Below are 15,726 nucleotides of genomic sequence, written 5' to 3'. Positions count from 1 at the left end.
TAAGATTCTAGTTTTTTGGCTTACTTAAGATACCACTCATTTTACATTATTGGTTTATTTACCATATATTACATTGATGTTTAAGGTCATTAGTAACCTAGTTCTTGATTGCTGCATGGGATTTCTGTTGTATATATCTATTATTTAGTAAAGATATATTAGCTTTATTTTTTGAGCTTACATCATTTTACACACACTCACACACACACACACACACACACACACACACACACACACACACACACACACACAGCTTCAGAATAACTTCAGATATTAATTCTACTCTATTTGGTAAAGTTATATAATATAGTTTTATTTTCTTAATAATTGTGTAGACAATAGATAAAATAAGATTTTAATAGATTTTTAACTGAAATAAACACATTTTTTAATTAAGTAATGAAGACACTGATTGATTATATACATGATGAGTCACTTTTAAACATTTATTCTAGAAGATTTTAAATATGCTGTATAATCTTTTTTTTACTTTATATTAAAATTGTATCATTACCAAGTATAGTGTAAAAAGAGAGAACTTTACATAGTTAGGATTTGAAAAGTAGTTACAACAGTTGATTTAAGAAATATTGATTGTTTAAGTACTAAAAGTAATTAGAGTAAAGAGATTGATGTTATGTACAATTATTTTCAGTTAAAATCCTTGAAACATGAATATGAAATAATAAGAAGTAGATATAACTTGTTAATTAATATTTGTTTAATGAGTATCTTTCTGTATAAAATTACTTCTGAAATAGCTAGAGAAGAGGTTTGTCTTGGAAGGAGACCTTAGAGAGAACACTTGAATATAGATGCTATTCAAACACGGGTCTAAAACCTCAGAGATTGTATGGGTTACTTGTATTTAAGTGTTTAATATTTCAATGTTTAACTGCATATAATTTGGTGTCTATGAATATTAATAACTTCAGTTTGATTGATAAATATATAGAATCATTTTAGTCATATTTTTCTCCCTACATTGTTTAGAGCATATGGCTAGCTATACTTTTACTGATACATTATACATGAAGTGTATTTCTATCAATGTTAATGGTTTGAATAACAGTTGTAAAAGGTGAAGTTTAAGCAAATATTTAAAATGGTGTTGCAATTTTATGGATAAACTCTGTATGAATGCCTAAAATCATAAATTTATACAATGATTGATCTAAGTTGTTTTGTCTAGTATATTTGGAATTAAATGGGAAATATACACTTTGATTAATCCTTATTGGATTCCTGGATTAGGAGTTAAGGTAGTTAAGCATCAGTCTGAAGAGATTATACAACATTCTAAAGGGAGTAAAATTTTAGCTGGTGACTTTAATTGTATATTGAATGATTGTGATACTAAAACAATAAATAAGCATAGGAAACCAGTACCATCCAAGGCATTAACAGACTTCATAGATATGTTTAATATTAAGGATGTAAATTAATTTGCAGATGCAAATTCATTATTTTTTACATATTATTTACATCAACATGGTACCCGATCTAGAACAGATAGAGTGTCTTTTTCAAGTGATATAACTGGAAAATTAGGTAAAGTTAAAGTTGTCATATGGTCTCTATCTGATCATAATGCAATTACATTTGAATTGAAAATGAATGCAAAACAAAGTGCTTCTATTAGTAGAATTCCATCATATACAACTAACCTGAAAGATTTTAAGGAATTTCATAATAAAGAAATTCAGTCCTTTAAAAGTGTAAATATAACTGATATCTGAGATATATGTGTGGGATTCTTTAAAAATATATCTATTTGGTAAACTTCTATCTTACTATATTAATAAGAAAAAAAATGGCATAAAGAATTGTTAGATTTACAAATAAAAGTTGACAAACAAATTAGAAATTCAAAAATGTAATACTTTAGCAAAATATCTTGATGAGATGAATAAAAATATTTAGAGACATAAAATCATGAAACAATGATTAATTTACAGATGATTAGAATGCATTCTTATTCTATGAATCCTAATAACCAACATAAACTAGCAAACAGGATAAAAAAAATATTAAATCGAATGAGATAAAAGAAGTTTATATTCCTGGAACTAGGAAAAATGTTTCAGATGTAGGTGGTAATTAAAGGCCTTTAAAATGCACTTTAATTCAATCAATTTATATGATCCAATAATAGAACCACAAGGTATAACACAGATCTTTTTTATGAAACATATCAAAAATAAATGAATATAAGATCTAATAAAAACTAATAGATAAGCCAATTTCAATTTCAGAATCTAAATCTCAAAATAATAAACTAAAGTTAAGCAAAGCAACTAGAACTGATGATATTATTCCAGAGAAGTATAAATTATTACCTAAGGAAGCTTTGGCAATATTGCTAAGAGTCTTTATATTACCTAAAGTAGCAAAACATATCCCAGTCAAGAAAATACACAGTAATTTCTCCAATTCCAAAGTCAGATAGAGATGGAAAAGAATGCTCGTCCTATAGACCAATATCCCTAGTAAATGTTAATTATAAGATTTTTATGGCAATACATGCTAGCAGAAATAAACAGTTTCTACATTTGCTGACTGATGAAGATCAACCTGGTTTTATACTGAATAGAAACACACATGATAATATTAAAAGAGTACTTACAATAATTGATTATATGAATATTACATACATTCCTTTCTATCCACTAATCTTAACCCACACCCTAACCCTAAGGTTCGTAACTATCGCACACATACCCTACGAAACTATACACAAACAAACTAATTAATAAACACACATACAGTTAACAAAACTCAACCCTACACTAAACCATACATACATTCCTAACTATCCACTTACCTTAACCTGCACCCTAACCCTAAGGTCCATAACTATCACACTACAGTGGAGGAAGTAGCGAAGCCATGGAACAGCCCACTGAAATCTTGCCCTAGGTAAGAATTTGATGTTCCGGGGCTTCGCTATCTTTACCCTTTGATGTAGTGGGTTCATTATTATAACATTCTAAATTTTACAACTTTGATGTTATAATATAGACCTTTTAACAAATGTTTTGATTCATTATTTAAAAAGATTATGAGAGAGATAGTTGTTGAGTAGCAGCTCACTTCTGGTGCTCTTCAGAGATTTGCAGAAAATGGTAAGAAAGTTCAATACAACTCATTTGAAATGGGCATCACATTATCTTAAGAACTTTATTTTTCTAAATTTTTGCCAGAGCCATGGATATGTAACTCTGGGTCTAATTTATCAGCTTTCCTTAACTTTCCATTTTGGATCATATAAGAAACAAGAGCACTTCTGTATTAAAAAAAGGGATATAGAAAGTACTGTTTCGAACACAGATAGAAAATTAAAGGAGGAAATATGGACTGAGTTCCTTTTAAAACAAAATACTTGACTGTTGCATAAAATAGATGGCTTGGAAAACATTTCTAGAGACATTTTCTATTTAAAAATGTCATCATATTTTCCAAAAATGTTCATATTTTGTTCTTAGAATGTGTGATATCCATTCACCTTCTCTTATTAATATTCAATACAGGTGTAAAGAGACAGCATAAACTCTTGGATTTATTAACTTCAGTCATCCTTCCTTTTCCTGTTAATACAGCACCCCTCTTTCTACAGGATTTAACCTGGATCCCTATATCTAATGAATTACCATAGTTATAATATCCTATTCAGCTGCTGGAAATAACATGAAAATATTTACCACATAAGCAGTTCTACCTAAATTAGAACATTTTAGGCCTATTTTTTTCATGAAGCTCATTCTAAAAGTTTTCCAAAAATTATAGGTCTTAGCTGTTCCACTAACATCATCCCTTGGTCTTGAATTATATCATATTTTCCAAACATGATCCCTAAAACAGATATTTAATTCCTAGAAAAATAAATTCCCTTTATGTTTATCACATCCCTAAATCTTTACATTTCTCTCTGGAATATGTCAGTACTATCCCCAAGGCTATCAAGAACCTTTTCATCCAGCCCTTATCTTTTACTATGACTACTAATCTGACTAGGATAACAATGTAGGAATTTAAATTTTTCCAAACATCCCATATGCAGCCTCTGCCATACTGTTTTGTACTTCACCTGTTGCTGCATTCATTAATAATGTAAACAGTACTCCACTCACTGAACAACAATGCAGTATGCCAAACAGAACTTCAGTTTTGTCATTCCTTCATCAATTTACCATTTTTTTATTATATGACTTTGCTATATTAGCTTTTATAAGAATATAAGAGTGAGAGATGTATACAATGTAATGAAAAGGAGAAGATAAGGGGTACAATGCTGATGGCTTTATGTTATTATTTGAATATGTTCAAAGTTTTTGCAGGTATAAACCAAGTACTAAACAAGAGTAAGACATTCCTCCACTTTTTTATTCTGTTGAGATTATGTATAATTAAAATTATAATTCAGTTTGTCGATGGTTTGTTTTTTCATATTTTTAAAAGAGGAATTATGCTTATAAGGCTATCATTACTATAAAGTCATGACAAACAAAATGTGGCCAATCAAGTTTTGAGGGGCAAACCTTTTGAGTTGAGTGTATTATTATTTAAAATCAAACATGCCTCTAATGAATTAGAAAACTGAAGAGATAAATGCTTGTTGTCTATTAGAAAGGGAAACAGAATTTAGTGTCTTTAAGAGTTAAAGTTTTAACTGATTACTGTGAAGGGGGCATGGCCACAGTGGTGACAGGCTAAGAGCTTAGTTTCTCATCTCTGCTACTTGAGTTATATGACAGGAATTATTAAATTTTTGACATTGTGGACTATTCAGCTTTGAAGACTATCTTCTTTTCAACATTTTGGAAGATTATATTTAAGATAAATATTCTAAACTTCTTAATTCCTGTCACCTTTTAAATGGAAAGGGTTTTGCCTATTCTTCAAAATGAGTTACTCCAAAACTAACTCACAGAACTTGTCATTAAAGAAGGAACTACAATCACTTCTTAGTAGCACACAAGACCTCTCGATAAAACAATAAACTAGATAATTTCGAAGAAAAATGCACAAAGACAAATGGAACAGCTACATGAAATAATAATACAACAGAAGACTTAGATCTCCAGTATGGAAGAGGCACTAAATGATATAGAAGGAAGAGTTTCAGAAGAAGAACATAATATTGAATTATTAAAGCAAAATACTTCTTTACTAAATTTTTGAAAATAGATCTAGGAGGAACAACACATGCATTTATAGATTACCTGAAAAAGTAGAAAGAGACAATATGGTTAATTTCCTCACTCTTGGCTCCCTAAGACTTTAAATTTACCAGAGACTTTATTATATATTGAAAGAGCTCACAGGTGTCTTGTGGTCCCTTCATCATCACAAAAAGTAAACACAAATCCAAGATCCATAACTGTGAGATTTTTTTTCCTAACAAGATAAGGAACTGTATTAAAAACTGCTTGGTCAAATTCACCAATTAAATTAAATGAGAGTACAATAAGGTTTTACAATGACTACTCTATCTGTGATTTTGAAAATAAAAGAGTTCCTTACTTTGATAAAAAAATTGAAGAAGAGACAGATTAAAGTGCACTTATTATTTCCAGCTAGACGTAATGTTTTTTTTTTTACAGAAGATACTGAAGCCTTTGAAACCCTGGAATCAGCTATATTCTTTTTTAAAATCAAGCAACATTTTGGAATAAACAGAAGAAATGGAATGGAGCAATAGTTCACTGAAAAGACAAGCAGAAAAGAATTGGTGGATAACTACTGACAAGAAGAAGAAAAAAATAAAGGACAAATGAATATCTATCATTTTTGTTTTTCTGTCTTGCCTAATTGGACCATATTCATATATTCTTGGTACTACTTGCTATTTTACAGCAAAATGCTACAAGTGACACAGGCAAGAAAAAATATATATGTGCACACAAAAGTAAGATAAAGTGATTTAACCTTATATATCATTCTTTATAACATTATAAACAGTAATCAATATTTACTTTGATATTATCTGAAAATATTCTATTACTGATAAGCACATATTAAATAATTATTTATTCTTTGCTATCTTTCTGATTAGGCTTTATGGCTGTGTGTGCCTTTACTAGGAATGAATGTTATGTTTTGCAGGATGGATTTTTTTATTTAGTATTATGTTGGTGGTATAGAGATTTTTTAGGATATATGAATTTCTAGTTATCTGGTTATCTGTTGAATGGTTATAGTATGAGTTTGCTGCTTAAGTGGAGTTGCAGGTGATATAGGTTTTTGTTTTATTTCTTTATTTTCTTATATGATTAAAGTTATGAAGCTTTTGTGAAAATGATGGCTTGGGTGGTGTTTCTTGTATGTGGAGAGTTACATTTAGAAGCTGCTTTGTGTGGATTGGCTTCCCTTCACTTAGATCTTGTGAATGAGTTGCTTTTCTTTTCAAACACTAAAGCTAAGCTTGAGCTATACTTGGAACTGCTTTGTATTGTGTTGTTGCTTAGATTATCTCTGCATTTTCCTGCTGAGTTTCAGAGCTGGAAGGGTTTTTTTTTCCTTTCTTCTTCTTGTCTTCTTTAACTTGTAGACTGTTTTCTGATAGTGTGGACTGTTGAGAGGGAAACAGGATGGAAGAGTAATGACATCAAGTTCACGGCAAATGTTATATAGAGCTGATCTTGGTATAACACTCCTTAAAGTGATATGTACCTATATTTTTAATACCCTATGATGCTAAAAACATGGATGAAACTACAAATAGTAGAGGTATGGGGAGTCAAAGGCAGAAACTTTTTTTGAATATTGGTTTTGCAGATTGAGAGGGTTAGTGAATTCATGGATTTTGCATTGGTATAGACATTCCAGATGATGTTAAATCTGAGAGCTGGGTGTCTACCATTCATTACTGACTTTGGACATTAAAGTTTTGTTAATAAATTACCAGATGATTGTGATTTTTGTAAGCAGCAAGTTAGAGATGTGGGTTTGGGGTATGGGCATTTTGAGAAGGTCTAGAAAGTTGAAATGTATGCTGCCTGTGTAAAATATATACTTTTTAAATGTCCCTGGGCCATCCCTAACTCTGATTCAAATTTTGGATCTGTTTCTCTTGATCCCTCTTAGGTCTGAAGACTGTTGGTGAAAAGATGGTGTACATGGCAGACTCATAATTTGTTATGAAGTGCTTTACATTCTTCCTAACATCTCCATATCTTATTAAATTCCTACAATGTTAAATTCATTGTCGAGGTGGAACTTTTATTTACCAGCACCTAAATAAATGACAGGATAATTATTAATGGTTAAACCCATCTTAGATAAGTACTGAAACTGGATTATGACTCATGTCTGAAATGAAGTACATTTCCAATTTAAGTAAATGTTTTTTGGTTACTGCATTTAGGTCACTACTTAATAAACAAAATGACATCATGGATATTTTGCCATTTCGGATGAAGTGCTATTTGATCAGTTAATCTGCTTTCTGTTTCATGATATATGTACAAGCAATGTTTTCAAACTGAAAGATGTCAATGGAAATTATACTGCTTGGTTTTAAGATTCTAGTTTTTTGGCTTACTTAAGATACCACTCATTTTACATTATTGGTTTATTTACCATATATTACATTGATGTTTAAGGTCATTAGTAACCTAGTTCTTGATTGCTGCATGGGATTTCTGTTGTATATATCTATTATTTAGTAAAGATATATTAGCTTTATTTTTTGAGCTTACATCATTTTACACACACTCACACACACACACACACACACACACACACACACACACACACACACACACACACACACACACACACACACAGCTTCAGAATAACTTCAGATATTAATTCTACTCTATTTGGTAAAGTTATATAATATAGTTTTATTTTCTTAATAATTGTGTAGACAATAGATAAAATAAGATTTTAATAGATTTTTAACTGAAATAAACACATTTTTTAATTAAGTAATGAAGACACTGATTGATTATATACATGATGAGTCACTTTTAAACATTTATTCTAGAAGATTTTAAATATGCTGTATAATCTTTTTTTTACTTTATATTAAAATTGTATCATTACCAAGTATAGTGTAAAAAGAGAGAACTTTACATAGTTAGGATTTGAAAAGTAGTTACAACAGTTGATTTAAGAAATATTGATTGTTTAAGTACTAAAAGTAATTAGAGTAAAGAGATTGATGTTATGTACAATTATTTTCAGTTAAAAATCCTTGAAACATGAATATGAAATAATAAGAAGTAGATATAACTTGTTAATTAATATTTGTTTAATGAGTATCTTTCTGTATAAAATTACTTCTGAAATAGCTAGAGAAGAGGTTTGTCTTGGAAGGAGACCTTAGAGAGAACACTTGAATATAGATGCTATTCAAACACGGGGTCTAAAACCTCAGAGATTGTATGGGTTACTTGTATTTAAGTGTTTAATATTTCAATGTTTAACTGCATATAATTTGGTGTCTATGAATATTAATAACTTCAGTTTGATTGATAAATATATAGAATCATTTTAGTCATATTTTTCTCCCTACATTGTTTAGAGCATATGGCTAGCTATACTTTTACTGATACATTATACATGAAGTGTATTTCTATCAATGTTAATGGTTTGAATAACAGTTGTAAAAGGTGAAGTTTAAGCAAATATTTAAAATGGTGTTGCAATTTTATGGATAAACTCTGTATGAATGCCTAAAATCATAAATTTATACAATGATTGATCTAAGTTGTTTTGTCTAGTATATTTGGAATTAAATGGGAAATATACACTTTGATTAATCCTTATTGGATTCCTGGATTAGGAGTTAAGGTAGTTAAGCATCAGTCTGAAGAGATTATACAACATTCTAAAGGGAGTAAAATTTTAGCTGGTGACTTTAATTGTATATTGAATGATTGTGATACTAAAACAATAAATAAGCATAGGAAACCAGTACCATCCAAGGCATTAACAGACTTCATAGATATGTTTAATATTAAGGATGTAAATTAATTTGCAGATGCAAATTCATTATTTTTACATATTATTTACATCAACATGGTACCCGATCTAGAACAGATAGAGTGTCTTTTTCAAGTGATATAACTGGAAAATTAGGTAAAGTTAAAGTTGTCATATGGTCTCTATCTGATCATAATGCAATTACATTTGAATTGAAAATGAATGCAAAACAAAGTGCTTCTATTAGTAGAATTCCATCATATACAACTAACCTGAAAGATTTTAAGGAATTTCATAATAAAGAAATTCAGTCCTTTAAAAGTGTAAATATAACTGATATCTGAGATATATGTGTGGGATTCTTTAAAAATATATCTATTTGGTAAACTTCTATCTTACTATATTAATAAGAAAAAAAATGGCATAAAGAATTGTTAGATTTACAAATAAAAGTTGACAAACAAATTAGAAATTCAAAATGTAATACTTTAGCAAAATATCTTGATGAGATGAATAAAAATATTTAGAGACATAAAATCATGAAACAATGATTAATTTACAGATGATTAGAATGCATTCTTATTCTATGAATCCTAATAACCAACATAAACTAGCAAACAGGATAAAAAAAATATTAAATCGAATGAGATAAAAGAAGTTTATATTCCTGGAACTAGGAAAAATGTTTCAGATGTAGGTGGTAATTAAAGGCCTTTAAAATGCACTTTAATTCAATCAATTTATATGATCCAATAATAGAACCACAAGGTATAACACAGATCTTTTTATGAAACATATCAAAAATAAATGAATATAAGATCTAATAAAAACTAATAGATAAGCCAATTTCAATTTCAGAATCTAAATCTCAAAATAATAAACTAAAGTTAAGCAAAGCAACTAGAACTGATGATATTATTCCAGAGAAGTATAAATTATTACCTAAGGAAGCTTTGGCAATATTGCTAAGAGTCTTTATATTACCTAAAGTAGCAAAACATATCCCAGTCAAGAAAATACACAGTAATTTCTCCAATTCCAAAGTCAGATAGAGATGGAAAAGAATGCTCGTCCTATAGACCAATATCCCTAGTAAATGTTAATTATAAGATTTTTATGGCAATACATGCTAGCAGAAATAAACAGTTTCTACATTTGCTGACTGATGAAGATCAACCTGGTTTTATACTGAATAGAAACACACATGATAATATTAAAAGAGTACTTACAATAATTGATTATATGAATATTACAAAAGGATGTATGACCCTAGTAAGATTAGACATTAATAGTGCCTTTGATTCAGTTCACTGGGATTATTTACTCCTAGCCTCAAAAGAATATGGTTTTTCACATGATTTTATAAAATTAATTAGATCATTATATGAAAATTCTTTAGCTTATATAAAGATTGTATCATATACATCTAAGCCGATAACAATTACTAAATGTACTAAGCAAGGATGCCCATTGTTTCAATTATTATTTGCTCTGGTAATAGAACCATTTGCAAATTGTATCAGATCAAATGCTAACATGAAAGGTATACACGTTAGTTTGTTTGTTTGTGTCTTTTGGCTTTTCCCGGTTAAGTGTCGCCACAGTGGAACTCCGGTCCGCTAATGATTGGCAGTAGATTTTTACGTGCTGGCTTGCCGGGCCTAACACACAACCTTCAACGAAGGAACGCCCATTCACGCATGTCGCCACACAGAAGACGTTTAAATTCTAAAATTCAGTTGTTTGCAGATGATATTCTGTTATCTTTGAATGATTATGGTAGCTCATTACAAGTGTTATTTGAGACAATGGAACTCTTGAAAAAGATTTCTGGTCTCAAATTTAATGATAAAACTAAGCTATTACTCATAAATTATAATAAGAATAACATGGAAAAGAAATTGTTTAAATATATAGTTTTAGATAATAAAATGAAGTATCTGGGGATTACATTACCATATGATATTAATGAAATATTAATAATTAATTATACTTATATTTTAAATAAAATAAACATCTTATGAATAAATGGAATACTTTTTTTTACAATGGAAGATATATTTTTCTTAATTAAAATGCTTATTTTCCTCCAAAAATACATCTTATGAATAGATGGAATACTTTTTTTACAATGGAAGATACATTTTTTCTTAATTAAAATGCTTATTTTTCCAAAAATGTTATACCTTATACAAGATATTTCTCTTCCTCTTTCTAAAGAATGTATACATCAATTCAGTAAACTAATGTTAAACTTTTTATGGTATCCCAACAAACCTAGAATAGCATTAAATCTCCACCTTAAAAGATTGAACAATAGGTGAAATTGGCCTCCCAGATATAGAAATGCATGCTTTTCATGCATTATTAAGACAATAACATTATGATTATATTCTTCTTATTCTGCTAGGTGGAAAAATACAGGAATGTATTTGGTTAAAATCAAATCAATCATTGCCAGTTCAATTTAGTAAAATAATATCAAATAACTTTCATTGGTTGGTAAGGGAATATATTTTGGAGAATAAAAATAAACGTATATGTTCTAAATATATAACTATTACATTAAATATATTTAAAAATTATCTGAATAAAATTCCAGGATTTAGAGTGTGGTCATTTCTATTCTAACCTACAGTTTGTACACAAAATACCATTAACACCTTTGATTTCTCTAAAATGATTATACTTAGCGAAAAATTACTGGCATCTACTAATGGATTCTGGAAAAGTTCTCTCTATGGAATACATTATGAGCAAATATGATATAAGTAGTGAATGTGGCTAGAAATACAAACTTTAAGGCAATATATTATTAGCAAACTAGAGTCAATACTTATAACTATCAAGGATATTGTCCCCAAATTTATAAGAAATCAAACAGTAATAGGAAAAGGGGACCTATCTAAAATATATAAAGTAATCAAAACTACAAAATTGTATTATAAAGATAATTTTTGTGATTATTACAGATCAATAAACAAAAAACATCCTAGTGAAAATGATTGCTAATTTCTTCAAAACAAGCAACTCTTTCATTGCAAAGGAAGTTATTTTCTTTATGTAGAACCTTTATTACTCCTCATAAAATGGAATTAATGGTTAGGTAAGATAGTGGGTGTTGGAGATAAAAAATTAAAATTGAAAGCAGATTGGCAGCATATGTTTTCTGATTGTAAATTGCTCAAAACATTTTGGGGAAAAAATAATTTCCTTCTTTTTTGTGTTGCAAGCTTTATTTAATGACAAATTTCAGTTAAATAAATTTTTGATTTTGTTTAATGTTCCAATACCTAAATGTGTCCCCAAATCAAAATATTGACTTTTATGGACTTTATTAGCTATAATATGTGGAAATTGGCCCTAGGTCTGAGTGCATGCGTGTGTGTGCCTTCTGTGGAAGGTTGTGTGCCAGGCTGGCAACTCGACACCGTAAAACTCCACTGCCAATCATGATCAGACAGGTGATCTGCTGTGGCAACCCCTAACTGGGAAAAGATGAAAGAAGAAGAAGAATTAGCTATAGCATGCAAAGTAATTACTATGAATTGGAAGTGCGAGAGTTCTCCTTCATTGAAAGAATTCAATAATATTGCACTTAATGTTTCTCAACTGGAACTGTCTGCAGTCAAGATGAGAACTAATAATATCACTTTATATCACAACTCCTGGTTAAAAGTTATAGAGATATTTGGGAAATTGACTGTAATATGACATGAAATTGAATTATATTTTGAATGACTAATAATTGTTTTAAAGTAGATACCTTGTAAATAGTTTTATCTTATCTTAATTTAAATTATGAAGTTTTTCCATTCGTGTGGTTAATCTGTTCTAAAAATATATGTCTTTTTTTCCTTGTTATGAATTGTTATACTTTGTAAATCATAATAAAAATTTGAGAAAAAAAGTTAATTGTTTAATTAATGCACAATGAAGTCAGTGTTCTATAAATTTGATGTAATTTACTGTATACTTTTCATTCCCTGAGAAGAAGCGCCAGGGAGAATAAAGATTTCTTCAATATTTCCAGCTTTTTGGTATGTGTATGTTAGATTTATTTTTCTATGGTTTGTATAAAAGCACCTTATGGTGGCTGAAAGTATTAATAAAACACCAATAGCACTGAGTAATGGTGCTGGTAATGAAAGGAAATATCTGAGTTTCAGACTTCCTGTTCCTCAGAAAAATCATGCTGATGCAAAAAGTTTATTCTATTAGCTTTCTAAGTATATAATAGGAAAATGAGTATGGGCCATTGTCCCTAGTTATTTTTTGGCTTTGTCATGATTCTTATGATTAGAGGTTCAAAAGTATTATTTTTTACCACAATTAGCTGATGTGTACACAACAAAGTAGATATAATTGCTGGATGTGTATAGGAGTTGTCAGTGTCTTGTTATTTAATCATTTTAAACAGCCTGGCTTTGCAGGACTAATGTGCATTTGTGTAACATAAGTTGGAAAACTTGGGGTATTCTGTATTTGTGTGAAACAAACCCAAAATATATTTATTGTACCCACAATCTGATATCTGAGGTGTATACTGTCAACAATGGGGCTATGACTGCTGGATATGGGAGCTGTCTGGGGATGAAAATGGCTGACCTCGCTGTTATGATCAGCTTAAACAGTCATTAGTCTGGCTTTGCAGGACTAATGAGCATTTCTGCAGACCAGGTGGAAAAACATTACTGAGGCCATTTTTTTCACAATTAGACATTTGAGATGTACATAGTCAAGTGACTGAAATTGATGGATATGGACATTGGTGGAGTACTATGACAGCAGTTTCAGCTGTTTTAAATAAGGGAAGCAAATCCAAAAGATCATGTGTATGTATGCATAGTACCTACAATTGTGTGTGGGGAGGGGCGGGTGTGAGGAGCCAGTGGTTTGAAAACTCCTTAAGACCTAAGGTGCAATTATTCTACTATAGATTACTCTATCTGTAATGTTATTGTATAATCCCATGTTTTGTCATTCACATATAAATATTGTCTTTTACCTCTACTTTGAACAGAAGTAGTTGATGCAGAAAATGTATTTGTCTTCTGAATCCTAGATCCAGCTGCTGACTTTCCTAGAAAATATAGAGGTTAACAAAGTAAACTGCAGACCAGAAAACATACTAATGGTCACTGTAAAATTATGAAGAAATAAAAAATATTTGGCTATGGTCATTAATCTAATAAATACTGTGCAATGCAGCACAATTTAAAACAGTCTACAGCAGCAGAAGTAAACCGTTTTCCTTTCCTCCCTTAATCTAGCTTTTATATATGGATGCCATTCTAATCAGTGACCCTGATTAAAAATAAATTTAATTCGTGCATCTCTGCTTCATCATTACTGAACTCTTTGAATGTCTATTTACCATTTCTGTAGACTAAAACCCAAAGAATACACTTAACACTGCTGTACCAATGAATAACTTATATGATAGTGTGAAATATTAGTAAAAGGCAAATGTTTTCTTTCACTGTGGCAACAGTCTAGTAAGTCACTATGAACTAAGGATAAGGTTGATCGGTTGTGTACAATTTTTGTTTGCTTTAAAATATACATATTCTTAAACTACATTGCTTATTAATGTTTGTATAACTCTATATAACAACAAGCTCATACTTCAATAAGTTGGAATAACTGTGTCAAGTACTGTATTTAGTTAGGTCTGAGGTCATTGTGAATAGTTAACACTGACAGAAGAGAGCAATACGTACATACACACACACACACACACACACACACACACACACACACACACACATGTATAATTAGAATTATAGGTAGATGTGTGTGTCTGTGAGTGTTAACAGACAAATATAGTTGGATTATGCATGTATATGTGTCTGTGTGTGTGAGTGTGTGTTTGTGTATGTATATCTATTTATATGTATATGGATAGATAGATATACAATTATCTACCAGTCACCAAAACTGCCCTGAAACTAGTTAACTTCAGACTCCATACCAATATGGAAAAACCTCAAAAACCACCTATCAACTAACAACTTACAGAACCTAAATTCAAGTGTCACAGCTAATACATATACCATCCTTCAATTTCAAGACAAATTAAAATTTCTCACACAGCATCTTTTCAATTGTAACAGACAGCTAACCACCGAACTGAAAGCACTACTCAGACTTAGGGACTATGCTTGGTCTTCATGGAGATGAAACTCTTCACAAAGAAAATCATACTGCTGATACCTCTGTACTTAACCTAGCTAAGCAAGCCATGCTCAGGCAGAAAACCAACTATTTCAAACACAGCTTGCTATGCCAGGCAAATACAAATACTTTGCAGAGGCAGAAAATCCACAGACCCCACCTCCTCCCTTATCACCACCTAGACTTCTCAGGCATACCTTTCAACTGCCTAGATTTTTCAAAAAAAAATGTGCAGATGTTTGTCTACTATTTTTGGTCTGTTCCTCATAAAATATCTGGGTTTTGGGTAAATCACTAATGACTGATATCACTAAATAAAGATAGACATATAAGTTTCAGACTTCATCTCCTTCAGAAAATACATACAAATTCAAAACTTAGTGATGTTCTAAGTTTATAGGAGCAACATTCAAAATCTGTCTTTATTTTGGGGCCTTTATTCTCCTATATATATTCTAGCTTTGTCCAGATTTTTTGTGCTAAGAGGTTGAGAGGCATACTCTCACAGTTGACTTTCAACCTCTGATGTAGAATAATAGTACATTCCTTGCTACTTTCATGTAATCCACTCTTTTTCTAATATACTACACCCTGATTCATTATCTGAAGAAATGTATC

General features: G+C 30.2%; 1 protein-coding gene across 1 annotated transcript in view; it reads right to left on the bottom strand.

Moving 5' to 3' along the window:
• The window catches only part of LOC122800467 (T-cell immunoglobulin and mucin domain-containing protein 4-like), a 69,126-nt gene that overhangs the window by 33,642 nt on the left and 19,758 nt on the right, over positions 1–15,726 (bottom strand). The window contains exon 3 of the mRNA XM_044069911.1: positions 13,940–14,014. Within this exon, the coding sequence (XP_043925846.1) occupies positions 13,940–14,014 (75 nt within the window). The remainder of the gene's footprint in view (positions 1–13,939; positions 14,015–15,726) is intronic.

Source organism: Protopterus annectens, chromosome 4.part0 (assembly GCF_019279795.1).
Source record: "Protopterus annectens isolate FY-2018-M chromosome 4.part0, PAN1.0, whole genome shotgun sequence".
In the NCBI taxonomy this organism is placed as follows: Eukaryota; Metazoa; Chordata; order Ceratodontiformes; family Protopteridae; genus Protopterus; species Protopterus annectens.
This window is presented reverse-complemented; position numbering and strand designations above follow the sequence as displayed.